The 15996-nt window shown below is 38.9% G+C and overlaps 1 protein-coding gene across 1 annotated transcript; it reads right to left on the reverse strand.

The window, feature by feature from the left end:
* Positions 1 to 465: 465 nt before the first annotated feature.
* On the reverse strand, positions 466 to 14795 carry LOC119745755 (28S ribosomal protein S22, mitochondrial-like). The gene is made up of 8 exons (XM_038222340.1): positions 14630 to 14795; positions 11371 to 11516; positions 10785 to 10949; positions 10354 to 10497; positions 10029 to 10112; positions 3531 to 3676; positions 3090 to 3198; positions 466 to 2451 (listed from the first exon to the last, which is right to left on the reverse strand). The coding sequence occupies exons 1-8, from the start codon at positions 14760 to 14762 to the stop codon at positions 2326 to 2328; spliced, it is 1053 nt and encodes a 350-aa protein (XP_038078268.1). The 5' UTR covers positions 14763 to 14795; the 3' UTR covers positions 466 to 2325.
* Positions 14796 to 15996: the final 1201 nt, after the last annotated feature.

A 15996-nucleotide genomic window follows, 5' to 3' on the forward strand; every position in this document is an offset into this window, starting at 1 on the left:
TTTGGCAAAAAATGAAATTGTTTGAAAAGTGCTAGGAAGATGCTTGAGGGTCCTTAAAACTTATTCCGAAACGGTTTCTTGCCAGATGTGCCATTGAAAAGAAATATGGCGTCCACAAAATAACAAAGTTGAATGAAAAAAGGTACTTTCCCAAATCCTTTATATTTGCCCCAAATCTCTGAAATTATCACTTAAGGAGTATTAAAATATGTTTATCATGCCTCCTAAAGAGTTTCGGAGTTGTTTCCAGAAAAGTCAATTTTTGACCAAAAATTGATAAAAATACAAGGCTTACTACCCCTTGCAATTTTTTTTCAATTTTGGCCAAAAAATGAAATTGTTTGGAAAGTGCCAGGAAGATGCCTGACGGCCCTTAAAACACATTTCAAAACGTTCCCTTGCCAGATGTGTCATTCAAAATAAATATGGCGCCAACAAAATGATAAAATTGAAAAGAAAACAAGGTACTTTTCCCCATAAATCCTTTATATTTGGCCAAATCTCTGAAATTATAACTTAAGGAATATTAAAATATGTTTATCATGCCTCCTAAAGAGTTTCGGAGTTGTTTCCAGAAAAGTCAATTTTTGACCAAATTTTGATAAAAATACAAGGCTAACCCCTTACAATTTTTTCAATTTTGGCAAAAAAATGAAATTGCCTCAAAAGTGCTAGAAGGATGCCTGAGGGCCTTAAGAACTCATTCCGAAACGGTTTCTTGCCAGATGTGCCATTGAAAAGACATATGGCGTCCACAAATTGACAGTTTATAATTTAAAAAAAAAATCATAAAATCTTTGTTTGCCCAAATCTCTGAAATAATCACTTAAGGAGTATTAAAATGTGTTTATCATGCCTCCTAAAGAGTTTCGGAGTTATTTCGAGAAAAGTAAATTTTTGACCAAATTTTGATAACAATACAAGGCTTACCCCTTGCAATTTTTTTCAATTTTGGCCAAAAAATGAAATTGTTTGGAAAGTGCCAGGAAGATGCCCAACGGCCCTTAAAACACATTTCAAAATGTTCCCTTGCCAGATGTGTCATTCAAAAGAAATATGGCGCCCACAAAATGATAAAATTGAAAAGAAAACAAGGTACTTTCCCCCCATAAATTCTTTATATTTGCCCAAAATCTCTGAAATTATCACTTAAGGGTATTAAAATATGTTTATTATGCCTCCTAAAGGGTTTCTGAGTTGTTTCCAGAAAAGTAAATTTTTGACCAAATTTTGATAAAAAAACAAGGCTAACCCCTTGCAATTTTTTTAAATTTTGGCCCAAAAATGAAATTGCTTGAGAAGTGCCAGAAAGAGTCTGATGAGGGCCCTTAAAACACATTCAGAAACGCTCCCTTGCGCGATGTGCCATTGAAAAGAAATATGGCGCCACAAAATTGAATGAAATAGGGGTACTTTTCCCCTATAAATCCTTTATATTTGCCCAAATCTTTGAATACTCACTTGATTATCTACCCCTAACCATGTAAATATCAATATTTAGATGGTTAGGGGGTAGATAGTTCATTTTTTCTTGGGTGACAATCTAGCCTTTAAATACACAGTTTTAGTTATTAAAACATGCAATTTGGACCTGGGGGAGTTTGTTTCAGCCGAAGTCAGATTTTTAGATTGCAAGGGGTACCCCTTGGAAATTCTAGAGAACGGGAAGTTTCAATTAATGCTTTAAAAAAACTGAATATGGCAAATTGTATTTACACACTTTAAAAAAGGTACTGCGTTACAGCAAATGACAGGTACACATTTTATGTCCAGCCAGAATATTATCATAAAATTTTATTGTTCTTAATAGGAAACAACAAAATAAGTAGTTTTTTTTGGGGGGGGGGGGCAGGGAGGTGTGTAGGAGCTTGAAGCTCTTAGACACCAAAAGTTTTTAAATCAACCATATTTTTTCACGAACAGGGGCACTGTAATGTTACTATTTTAGATACAAACAAAAGAATATCATTATTATTCTTATACACATATTTTAAAGTAATTTGCATTCAAATCCCCTGATGAAGTACATCATTTTAATAATGAAACTGAACACATTCAAGATCAATCAGGTTACATATCAAAATGTTTATAATGTTATAGTACCCCGTTAAATATTTTAAAAGAAATTTGATACATAAAGAACTGAAACAGAAAATTTTGCAAACAAGATTCCCAAATATTTCTGATTTTCTAATTCCCAGAGCAAATTTATTCTGTTGTCAGGACAAACTGTTTTGTCAAAGGGGAATTTTTTATTCAACTGTGGATCAAAAGGAAATACAAATATGTGCCCCACGATTTGCCTGTAAAGATGGTCATTGGTCCTCATCTTTGTGACTCAATGATTTCTTGGTTATCTGTTGCTGCATTCTGATTGGCTCGTTCATTCTCATACACCTGTAGTACGAGTTCCAATCTGCCCTTACGCTTGGCATCAGTCTCAATGAATACCTGTTGTAAGAATGGACAAGCCACAGTCTGAATTTAAACTCATGAAATCTTTGAATTGGAAAGAAATATGTGCAGCGGTCACATTTTTAACCTCATGAGGGTGCTGTAAACATGAAAATAGACCTGATGTTTGTAAACATTGAACACCATTGTCTATGGGCTGTCTCAAGGGGATTAAGCCCTGGTTGGCTGGCAACAGACTTGCCAAAAAATGTGTATTGACAACTTCATGTAAGAAGGTGGCAACTTTTATGAAGTTTTAAGTGCCAACCACTGGTTGGCAAAGAAAGGTCTATATGGATTATATAACCTATGTTTTCCTACGCTTTCTTTATGCCATACTTTGCCCTTCTAGATGATGTATAAATTCGGACTTAGCAAAACTGACCATTTCGATAAAAACGAGATTTCTTTACAAAAAGATAGTAAAGGTTCTTTGTGAAACCATGGAGGAATAAATCATAACACTCTCCCTGAACGGTCAAAACTATAGTCAACAAAATGCGATAAGCAGGTTTATTGATCAGATCTCGTGGGTGTTTTCAAGAGTTTCTCTATGGTACATGCGTCACCTCATCGAGGGAATTCACGCCCCTTTTATCACTCTTAGCCCCTCCCCTAGTTTCCCTCTCTCTCACCTTAATGACATCCACGCCTTCAAGTTTCTTGGTGTGTACATCAGCTGCTGACTGGCACTCAGGATGAAGGACATGATACAGTCGAATCAAGTCAACACTGTCAGAAATCCTGAAATAATATCATACAATTAAGACATTGGGTTTCTATATACATACTATAAAAACAAGAAAACTTGCATTTTCCACTTCAAGAAAACATATACAGCACTAACTCACCATCAAATGTATTCAAATACATGTAAGGTTGAAACAATCAGCGAAATTTACAGGATTTTTTGAGAATGTACATATATAGATGTAAAACAAAAACTGAATTTCAACTGGCAAGCAACCAACAAAATTTAGGAATCTAAAAAGAATAGGAATATATAACATTATGTGTAGAGTAAATGTTGCTGAAATGATAAACTCGACTATTTTTACCAGGTGCCTGATACTCACAGGTCTCTCTGGATCATGTCGGTCAGCATGCCATCGATTCGCTGGGTTCTCGTCAGGTAAAAGGCCAGACCACCAAAATGTCTTGTTGATCGTAGAATATCATACTTCTCTTTGGATTCTATGTCCTCATACACTCGCTGATGGACCTGTGATATGGAAGAACATTCAGCAGGTATTAGTCTACAGTCTACAGTATGTCCTCATACACTCGCTGATGGACCTGTGATATGGAAGAACATTCAGCAGGTATTAGTCTACAGTCTACAGTATGTCCTCATACACTCGCTGATGGACCTGTGATATGAAAGAACATTCAGCAGGTATTAGTCTACAGTCTACAGTATGTCCTCATACACTCGCTGATGGACCTGTGATATGGAAGAACATTCAGCAGGTATTAGTCTACAGTCTACAGTATGTCCTCATACACTCGCTGATGGACCTGTGATGTGGAAGAACATTCAGCAGGTATTAGTCTACAGTCTACAGTATGTCCTCATACACTCGCTGATGGACCTGTGATATGGAAGAACATTCAGCAGGTATTAGTCTACAGTCTACAGTATGTCCTCATACACTCGCTGATGGACCTGTGATATGGAAGAACATTCAGCAGGTATTAGTCTACAGTCTACAGTATGTCCTCATACACTCGCTGATGGACCTGTGATATGGAAGAACATTCAGCAGGTATTAGTCTACAGTCTACAGTATGTCCTCATACACTCGCTGGTGGACCTGTGATAGGAAAGAACATTCAGCAGGTATTAGTCTACAGTCTACAGTATGTCCTCATACACTCGCTGGTGGACCTGTGATATGGAAGAACATTCAGCAGGTATTAGTCTACAGTCTACAGTGTGTCCTCATACACTCCCCGATGGACCTGTGATATGAAAGAACATTCAGCAGGTATTAGTCTACAGTCTACAGTATGTCCTCATACACTCGCTGATGGACCTGTGATATGAAAGAACATTCAGCAGGTATTAGTCTACAGTCTACAGTATGTCCTCATACACTCGCTGATGGACCTGTGATATGAAAGAACATTTAGCAGGTATTAGTCTACAGTCTACAGTATGTCCTCATACACTCGCTGATGGACCTGTGATATGGAAGAACATTCAGCAGGTATTAGTCTACAGTCTACAGTGTGTCCTCATACACTCGCTGATGGACCTGTGATATGAAAGAACATTCAGCAGGTATTAGTCTACAGTCTACAGTGTGTCCTCATACACTCGCTGATGGACCTGTGATATGGAAGAACATTCAGCAGGTATTAGTCTACAGTCTACAGTGTGTCCTCATACACTCGCTGATGGACCTGTGATATGAAAGAACATTCAGCAGGTATTAGTCTACAGTCTACAGTGTGTCCTCGTACACTCGCTGATGGACCTGTGATATGGAAGAACATTCAGCAGGTATTAGTCTACAGTCTACAGTGTGTCCTCATACACTCGCTGGTGGACCTGTGATATGGAAGAACATTCAGCAGGTATTAGTCTACAGTCTACAGTGTGTCCTCATACACTCGCTGGTGGACCTGTGATATGAAAGAACATTCAGCAGGTATTAGTCTACAGTGTGTCCTCACACACTCTCTGATGGACCTGTGATATGGAAGAACATTCAGCAGGTATTAGTCTACAGTCTACAGTATGTCCTCATACACTCGCTGATGGACCTGTGATATGAAAGAACATTCAGCAGGTATTAGTCTACAGTGCGAGTCAAAACAAAGTGACCAAAGCAACACCTAACTGAAGCAATCGGTTCTACCGGTAGATGTTTTTACCTTAAATGTACATGTAGGCTGGTTGCCCCCCCCCAACCCTTTAGGTAAACCACTGAACCTACATGTACCGGTATTATTATTAAAAGTTGTTGGTGAACATGTCACCAATATACTCAAGTGCTCAAAAACTGTGTATTTAAACTTTTAAGGATTGAGGTGATGGGTTTGAAGTCCATTTCTGTAGTTGTCTTGTGTTCGTGAATTATGTGTTTTGGGTAGTTGAGTGGTCGGGCACAACCCGACCACTCTTTGGATCTGTTACGATTAATCTTTCTTTCTTTCTTTCCTTCTTTTTTTCCCCGTACAGCACGTTTCCGCGGGTTTTCTCCTGAACGGTTTCTGATAGGAACTTGTAACTTTCAATATATATCGACCCTCATCCTTAGCGGTGCATATTACTCTGACGTCATGATTACGTCATCGGGTGTCAAATTACAAGCGATTTTACGTGGAAAAGTGACCAATTACTTTCACCTATAACTCTTGAACTAAATAATCAATGATATTTGTATTGTGCATTGAGATAGGCCATTAATTGCTTAAAATTTTGTGTCTTGTACGTAAACTCGCTTGACCTTTACTTCCGGGTCTACCGGAAGGTCAAAGTTAGGTGAATTCAAAATGAAGACGTTAGCCTGACATCAAAACAAAGCAAAATTTCTTCCAAACGGTTCACGGTTTGATCACAAAACCTGGTGTGAACTTTTTATTATTAAAAGCGGCACCCTTGCGACGCGTGTCTGTTGCTAGCCGTTCAGGCCGTGCAAGTTCGTGTAACTTATCCCCGTTTTCTTCTGTTATGGTGCCATCTCCTTGGAGATTGTAAGATCAGATACATAAATTGACGGGAAAAGTGCAGATGTCAGTCGCAGCCTGACTAATTTTATTCCCTAGCAGACTGCAGATCACAATTTGTCTGTTTTAATCGGGTTGGCGCAGAAGTTCTTCCTGGCCTTTCACCTCCATGGCCCGAGTTCAATTCCTGGCCAGGTCCACATGTGGATTGGGTTTTCAGTCTTCCTATGGGGCTGCCGTTCAAATCGGACTATCATGAACCGTATCGGACAAAATGTGGTGCTCTTCAATCTGGCAAATTTGCCGACGGGGCTGATGTTGCCGACAAGACAACGATTTTGCCGACAAAAACGATTAAGGGGGGGGGGGAGGGGGGGGGGTCATATCCTCCATTCCCCCCCCCCCCCCCCTCTAGGGATGCTCGTGACCAGAATTCTTTCTTTTTTTCCTTTGGAGTCGTCATGATCTCAAAACAGAATTTATGTCTCTTAACATGAACTATTATATTGGAGAAAAAACCTGAAAATTAAGGAAGCACCTTCGTCTTTGTTTAAAACATTTCACTGCCCACTGCCAGCCAATTAAGTTATCACAATGCTCTCTACAAAGTAAAGGCACACAACAGCGTGAAGTCATGCCTGAGAGCCTTCACAGATGTCACATAAAAGTAATACATGTAATTGGACATTGTCACCACTACATGTATGACGCCCCATTACCACATGCGTGACAATGCCAAATGATGCCACCGGTACATTTCAATTAACTTGGAGCAATAACCGACCCCCGCACAAATTAGCCTGGAACATTAAATTCCGGTCTCTCAAAGAACACAACAAATCTCCAAATTACTGCAGTATACCCATTCATGATTGTTTTTGCAAATTTAGCCCCCCGATCGCCTCATTCCTGGGCTGGTGCTGCACTTTTATAGCGGCAATGAATAATAATTGCCTTATATTGAACTTGTACATCATGTTGCAAAATCTAGGGATCAGTACTGAAATTGTTTTAATGGTGTCCAGAGGCCCCTGATAATAGAAGCTATTATGAGGAATTCCATAAAACGCTGGAACATGGGGCCAGAAGTTCAATTTCAGAGAGTGACCTAGGCCTATTTAAAAATATTCCTTGCAATCAACCCTAGTGTCACAAGAGTTTTATAGCATAACTTCTGAAACAAGTTCCTCCCAACACTTAAGCAAAACTTTCCGCAAATCCAGATCTTTCTTGAAAAAAAAAATGGCAGTTTCTCATGATATAGATTTTGTCCAGATTGGACCCAAGACATCAAAGGCACTGCACGTGAAATTACTTAAAATAGGTACTGAAGAAATAATGGTCGGTATGGGACATAGCCGTGGCTATTTGCAGTTTGACCCAATTTTTAAAACCAGGTTCACTGAATTAATCTGAGGAGGTGAATGTAGGTGCAATGCCAACTTAGATAAGAACCAACAAACTTCAAAGAAAAAAAAAACAAGCGCTTCAGTTTCTGACCAAAAATCTTCCACAGGGGATCAGCGGGGAAGATTAGCTTCCTTCTGTGTGTCAGCAGGATTTGACAAACTACCGGACTGATTTTTCCCTTCAAAAAGCATCCTCGATTACTCTGTGTCGGCACCGAACAGTTTGCCAATTTGGTCAGGCGGTACTGACGGCAGAGTAAATGGCTGCCTGGAGAGATTTCTTGACATTACCATGTTACGAAGATGTTATAAATTTTGTTACGTCATCATGACGTCATCAGGTATCAAATTACAAGCGATTTAAGGGCAAATTTTGACAAAATAGTTTGCGTTATATCTTTTGAACTAAATAGAGTATCGTGTTCGTTTTTTTCATGAGGTTGTAGACTATGCCGTGAGAAACATTTTGTGTTCCCAGACACAAAACCGCTTGACCTTTACTTCCCGTGTTACCGAAAGTGCAATAAAAACTGAATATAACTCAAAAGCGGAAGCATTTTATTACAGACTCATATATTATGAAAGTGTTAAGTGAGGAATGCCAGACACAAAAAAACAGTGTGATGACGTCATCATCCGAAAGGGCGCCCCTAGCGGCACATAAAATATTGTTTCTTTTCTTTACTTTTAAAACCATGGGTTCAAATTTTACCAAATCGACCCTTGATATTCTTTGATTAACCACAGATAACTTGGCAAGGTTTCAAACTCATGACGTCATCAGACTGGAAGTTACTTTTATGACAATTTGCCAACGATCATATTTTAAATTTAATTCTATCATTTGATCCATGTCGTATATCTTAGCCCAGATAACAATACCATTACAATGTTCACCTTTTGCTTCCAAACACTGTAACGTCATCAAACCGGAAGTTCGGTGTTATGAATACATACACTTATAGTTTCCAAATTTTCATAGTTATTTAACTTCACAATGAACATCCACTCCGAACTAAATCAGTAATCACTTCCCGTTTTTGACTGATGACGTTATCAAGCCAGAAATAACTTGTATGTGTACTGTTTACTGAAATTAAATTGATTGTCCTGGAAAGGATTTAATTTCCTGATACTTTCTTCTTACATAAAAATATTCATAACTTAACTGGACAGTGTTTCATAAAATAGTTGTCTACCCAACCACTCTGCGTTTGTAACAACAAACGCGAATCTCAGTTTTCGTTTTTCTTTTGTTATCATTAATTAGCAGGCTTCTATCTTTATCTCAATAGTTTCTTGGGTATAATTATTTATGCCAGGTCTGCATATTGTTGATTTCTCATTCAGTTACACATTTCAGCAATTTGTTTCACTTGTATAATTAGTGTAAATTCACATTTTGTTCATGCTATAATTGAGTAAACCTTTTGTCCTTCCGTTACCGTCCTTCCGTTACCAAATCATAATCTGCTTAAAACGTTGTAATTATATTACCGAAACACTTAAAGTCAAATGAAAGGCGGTATAGTATAGATAAAGCTTCAGGGATTCCATTTCTTACCTTTAAAATATAATTGCCCCATAAAATTCACAGAGTTTACGCAAAATGCGAGTAAGTTGGAAAACCCTTGTCCGTTTTACTGTCCTTCCGTTACCGACCTCATTAATATTCATAATTCAAAAACGGGAGGCATTCATGCCCCCCAAAAGTGTGGAAAATGAAAGTAGCATTATAGCAATACAGTTGTGACATTTGTTTGCTGTAACTATGAACAGTGTCTGTGATACACACATTTGAAATTTTGTTTAATGAGTGAAAACGTCCTTCCGTTACAGTGGAATTGCCCTTGAGCTAATTTGTTATAGATTGGGGCATAGCGTTCTGCCACCTCATAAAAAACACCATATTGATAAAAAGAAAGGCAAAGGGCAAACATATACTCGAATCAGACGCTTACGAAACTACTTACCGGAAAAACCAACAATTTCAAATGTCCCGCCCTGCGAATTTGTCGACTATCTCCCACAATGCACTTGGAAAAATGAAATCTCTGTGGCAAACTCTTGGTGGCGCACTGAATTGTGAATCGCCTGAATTGAAATACCACAGCATTTAGCTGTCCACCCAGTAGCTATCCAGCTTTGGATGTCGGGGGGAGGTGGGGGGGGGGAGGCAACTGCACATCCAACTGACCAAAAAGTCTGCCGGGGGGGGGGGGGGGGCCCTCTGGATACGCCTCAGTGTCCACCACTGATCATTCACAGATATGCACTGATGAATACCTTTCTATACAAGAAATGAAATGTGCAAGGAAAACAAACTCACCATTCTCAATTCAGAGAAAGACTAGATTTGTTCCTCATATATCACAAAATCTGACAGCGAAAATAATGTTTCAGTCTTCACTCAAATTAAATCTGTTAAACGTCTTTGCCATCACAGAAAACTTAAGTAGACTAGACAAAATGAATTGATGCTAATCTTACCCGGATGAAATCAGCAGCGTCTGGTTCAAACTGCACACATGCTGCATCTAACAAATCCAGATGACCATCTTGACTAAAGACAGCCTGAATGGGAGGAAACAAATAAACCCCAGAAAATAAGCTTTTGTGTTGGTTGGTCGGTGATCAAGACAAAACAAGTCAGTTTCAGTCTGAAGAATATATCGCTTTTATTATTTAAAGCAACCCAAGTATTCCTGTTGGACCCAAAGGGCCAGATTATTTTAGAAGAATGTAAAATTGCACAAAATTTGTTTTAGTATATATTCATTTCATGGTTCCTTTAAAGCCAACTTGTTATACTTACCGATAGATTCTCATCATCAAATAATGGAGGTGGAATGAGCCTACGATAGGGTCGTGGCAAGTAAATCTGGGTGACTCTATCATGTTCTTCCCACGTTGCTTTACGTAGTGTGCCACTTGGCTCTCGCACTACAATGAACCGTTCCTACAAAGGGACAACGAAAAAAATTAATATGCACACTTGTAAATAGTATCATTCATTGTCGAAAGATTTAATCAAATTCAAGTGCATCTCATTATCAGTGACATTTCTTCAGAATTAGTTTATTTATTCATGGAGATTTTTCTGAGGCCCACAGAATTGTAACTTACATTGCCAATTTACGTACTAGAATCTTTTATTAAAACTTTAATGAAATGACTAAAACACTTCAACAGCTTGTTATATGCCATTTCCTTTATCCTAAATTTCCGACTATATATTGAGCTCACCCTGTCTTTAATTCCATACGTGATATCTGTGAACACAAACTTGGATGAGTCAAGACCTTCAAGTTCAGGATTCTCTGAGAGAACGTCAGTGATTTCTTCTCTCTCATCTAAGACCGGCGGCATCTGTAGGCGCTTCCTGGCTTCCTGCTTAGCCTCCTCCTCCAGCTGTAACATCAAAAAAACAAAAAAATAAAACAATGTAAATGACAGTGATTTAACTTGTCCGATGTGGACTGGTCTAGTAGCATATTTGAAACCAATTTGTTATACCTCTGAGTACTGCAGAAAACCTGAACCAAGTGATTACATTTATTTTTGGTCAACAAGTCTTCCTTTGAGGGTGCCTCTATAGGGGTCATTCCATAAATTTGGGGTCCAATTTTGTGTGTAAGATTGTGTAAATTCAGGACTTTCTTTAATACCTTCCATCTCCAAGAGTGATTATGGAACGCAAGGTACATGTCAAACAAACCTTGTCACACTTTGGGACCCCAAATTTATGAAATGAATGTCAATGATTAAATTTGTATCAGTCAAAAGTCAATGCCAATCTTATTCCAAATTTTCACAACCATTTTGGAGTTACCTGTTTCAGCTTATCGTCACTGATGAGCCTGTAGGTTGGAGGTTCTAGCTTCTGTTTTGAGTGGCGGAAGACTCTCTGTAGATCCATTCCAGTGATCCGGGTCAAGATACCTTGGACTTCATCAGTATTGAAGACATCTGAAACACCTGTTTCATTTTCAACATAACCCCCCAAAAAAATGAATGAGAGGATAATACATTAATTAATTAAACAGCTGAATAATTAGCAATGCTACAAACCATTCACATCCTGAAGGTTTCCTTAATTCATTGCTTATTGCCCCTTCTCTGTGCTTTTCGATTTTCAGGCAGTAAAATGTACAGTATCCAGAGTTTTGTTTACTATAACCTAAATTCATTGTCGATCATTTTACTGTCCAGTAAAAAAGTGACTTTTGCAGGCTAAAGCACTTTTTTCTTCAGATAACCTCATGTCAGTTGTAATTTTGAAAGCACTTTCAAAGAAAATGTGACTTTCCTACCTTTTTCAGCAGTTCGCCATCTTGCTTTTTTAGTCTATTTTCTGTTTGTCATCATCGTCTTTTACCCCTTAATTTCCCTCATAAAACAAAGCCCTGCCCTCTTTCCACAAAATCAAACCTGCTGATATTCAAGTCATTGCCAACTGTTCAAATGTGTCAAGAAATATCAGAGTGTCATTTTTGAGTGTCATTTAGTCAGCTGTTTTGGTGAGTCTTTTATAACCTTATAATAGGAACGGGGTTGTTCCAGTATTAACGAGCATGCAAATCGACACTACACAGTACACTGCTGCAAGCATGGTACAGCAGTATTTATACATGTAGGGAAGCAAGTCTAGTTCTCAGAAAATATTTTGATTCTGATTATTTATGGAAAAAATGTTGCAACCTGACGCCACTTCTGTGATTGTGTACAAAGTCTATGGAGAGTCAAGAATTTTTTTAGGGTGTTTACTATTTCCTAACAAAACTGGAAATATTTCTCACTGCCAGATTCATGTGTTATCAACATTTTTGCAATGACTGACCTTCACTGAGATTGAGATGATATAAAAAGGCGTCAGGTTGCAACATTCTTTCCTTATTTCTAACTTTTGGCTACGGCTTGAAATTACACACGAGTAAGCGGCTGCAGCCACTTCACAAAGAGTCGCGTGTAAAATAATAAGCCGTAGCCAAGTAATCGGGTAGCCCCATGTGGCCTATTCACTGGACTGCCTCCGTAAACATAGGCCACACATCCACATGTACAAAAACGTGTCGCACTTTGCCAAATTTTGATTTTCACATTTAGGCTTAGTTTGTAGTTTTTTTTGCTTTAGAAGCATAATCACCCTCTTTATAGGCTAATCAGAAAGTGCTGCCTTTTTTAGATGTCTATTTTTAGTGAAATTTCCAGAATCATTTGCACACGTGCACGTTCATGACGTTTGCGTATCAAAATTTCAACATGAAATTTCACACAAGTTAGACATCTGAAAAAGGCAGCACTTTCTGATTAGCCTATAAGGAGTAATTGCAGAATACCCCGCCACTCGGAAATACACCCCTAAAATCACTGGCTACGAGGTTGGAATCACTGGAAAAGAAACAATTCAAGTCCATTGCCAGCTACGCGGATACTGAGTGGGGGTCCATTATTTGAGAACAAAGCAACACAAAATGAATGGGAGTTGCTGAAAAAATTTTAAGTCCAAACCAACCACCCTGTTTGCGGCTACGAGGCTACGGACTGGGAGTCCACTTGAATATGCTTGAGAATGAAGCAACACAAAAGGAATGGGAGTTGCTGCAAAAATTCTAAGTCCAAACCAACTACCCTGTTGGCGGCTACGCGGTTACGAAGTGGGAGTGCAATGGAGCATGACGCATAGTACATACTAGCCCGACTGCGTCTGGCCGTACAGTACTATCGCAAGCTCTGTAGTACGGCCAGACGCCCGATGCTTCCATATATGTAGCGATTTTGCTACATCTTTCGATCGCGATTATCTTTTCATCCAGGACACAAATTTCCAAAGTTAAGGTTCGTAGTCGTAGAGCAACTCATACCTTTTCAAAAAAACGTTCTTTGGTCTCAAAATTTTCATCCATCCGGCCACAAGACGAATTTCAGTCATCAGATTCCGCAAATATCGTCCCCCATGCGATCCCCCAGACTGGGACCGTGAGTGCATAAAAACGTGCAGAATTACTACTGACGTTTTTTTACTCACCATTTGGCTAATTAATGCCCACACAACACATACATCAAAATGCTATAGTTGCAAGCATGTCACCTGCAAAATTTGAGACCTGAAATCCAATTTTAAGGCAAGGTTTTGGCAGTTCAAAAACCACCCACGTCATTCTCCATGCTCTGGAAATATGGTGTGATTCCCAATGTATTCTGGGTAGGTGTAGGAAGAGCCTTGCAGCTTACTTGTTTTTTAATCAATGGCCAAATGAACATAGCGCCCTCTGCTAAAAAATGAAAAATTTTGCATTCACTCAGATCAACAAGAGGGCGCTGTTTTATCTACACGATGAAAATGTTATAGCTAAGGAGTCTTTTTGCACAATGCATTGCAGTACACATCAACGTGATGTCTCACGTATGGATTTCGATAACTCTCTGCAAAATTAGAATTAAAAGCTGAATTTTTGGTGATGCAATGCTCACAATAGCAACTTTGCTAGGCAGAAGTTTCGGGGATTATTGAAGAAACTGTAGTGAGTAAGAAGCTTGCAAATTTGATTCACACTGGTTTTATCATGCAGCACAAAGTTTTGCACGATATGGATACCTTAAGTTTTGGGACTCTCATACACAGTATTGAGAGTCCCAAATTTTCGGACTAGCGATCCCCCATGCGATTTCAAAATGGCGGCCGCGCTGTAATGTATGCAATATGCAGGCGCGCCCGCGCAAACTCATGAAAATGCATAAACAGTCTGTGACGTATGACCTCGTGTTTTTGGACGATGTTTATTGAGGTCAATCAACCGTGACCTCGTAGCCGGCTACGAGGTGGATAGATCGAGTGGCGGGGTATTCTGCAATTGTGCCGCCTATAAAGAGGGTGAGAATGCTTCTAAAGCAAAAAAAACCTACAAACTAAGCCTAAATGTGAAAATCAAAATTTGGCAAAGTGCGACACGTTTTTGTACATGTGGATGTGTGGCCTATGTTTACCATGTTTACGGAGGCAGTCCAGTAAATAGGCCACATTTATGGGGCTAGTAAAGCCTAACATGTCAAGTTTACGCAACGACAAGTTTCATTTTATTAAAAAATACCTTCGTTGGATCCATGAAGGTTTGAGAAACACGCAAATTGTTTTTTCTTGTACGAAGCATTATTCTTGTGAAGGAATTGCCTAATTAATTGTGCCGATTCTTTAGACAGTTGTCTTCGCATGTAGGCTGCCATTTTGCGGAGTGAGCGCAAATCCAATATAGAGGGCGCTCTTTATACAAATTGGAAAGAATAACAGTTCGCTCGTACCCCCCCCCCCCCCCCGCCCTGGTCCTGTTTGCAGGGGGGGGGGGGGGGGGTACGCGTGAATAACAGCTCGATAATTGAGGGCGCTGCAATAAATTTCCCACAATTAATATTATTATTCAATTTTTCCCTTTTCTTCTGAAAGTTTCCTTTCAGCTAATTCGCAAGGGAACCAATCACTTTAAAGCTTTATCATGCTTAAAGTCGAGAAGCTTGTGGCCTAATATAAAAATTAATTACGGATTAAACAGCGATGGAGATGAAAGAGAAACCGTGAGAATATATAGTTATTGTACAATTTTTTTTCCGGGGGGGGTGACGTAAAGTTCCCAATCAATTGTCTTCAACTCACGTTTGGAAGATTTTCTCGATATACAACAAGTCAAGAGGAAACCTGTAGTTGACCACAGGAGGGGGCATTTTGTTCCCACTTGGATTGGCGAGTTCGTCAATGCTATTATGTTATCATGGATCATCATGAAAATTAAATGATATACTCATAGGGACAGTTTTTTAACCATTCTTAAAATTAATTTTAGTGATTAATTATCGAGGACAAACAAGAAGTAAATGAATTGCCGAAAAAGAAAATTTTCATTAAGATCTATATAACCTATCTCTTTAAGAGGAATGGGCACATGTCTCCTACTCTTTCCTTAAAGTTCAAAGATCAATTTTAATTTTATACTTCCAAATTTTGAAATGGAAAGATTGATTGATCCTTCCTAACCTCAGCAACCCTTGGTTTTGTATACTTGAAGATTAATGATGTGTATAATGCAGAGAGGAAGATGAGGATGTCAGATAAGTTATATTAATTACTGAAGAGTGATTTCCATTGTCCACGTCGATCCAGCGGATAAAAGTGCAAACCTCTTACTAGTGAAGTCTCTTTCAAGGAGGGGAATTGTTGTCTCGACAATATCGCTGTTCCATCTTCAATCAAAATGAGTTTGGAGAGGTAGGGCAAAAATCCAGTGTTATCTGACATAGAAGCAAAGGATAATGAACACAGTGAGAACTATAGCGAACAGTGAAGCGTGGTGCGTGCTCGATCGAGGGTACGGGTGTATAATTGCAATGAAAAGTGGGCGGGGCTCGGGATGGGGGAGGAGGATGTCATATAACAGAATCCGATATTTCAGCCATTCTTATCAGTTGA

Source organism: Patiria miniata, unplaced genomic scaffold (assembly GCF_015706575.1).
Source record: "Patiria miniata isolate m_02_andy unplaced genomic scaffold, ASM1570657v1 HiC_scaffold_7, whole genome shotgun sequence".
Taxonomy (NCBI): domain Eukaryota; kingdom Metazoa; phylum Echinodermata; class Asteroidea; order Valvatida; family Asterinidae; genus Patiria; species Patiria miniata.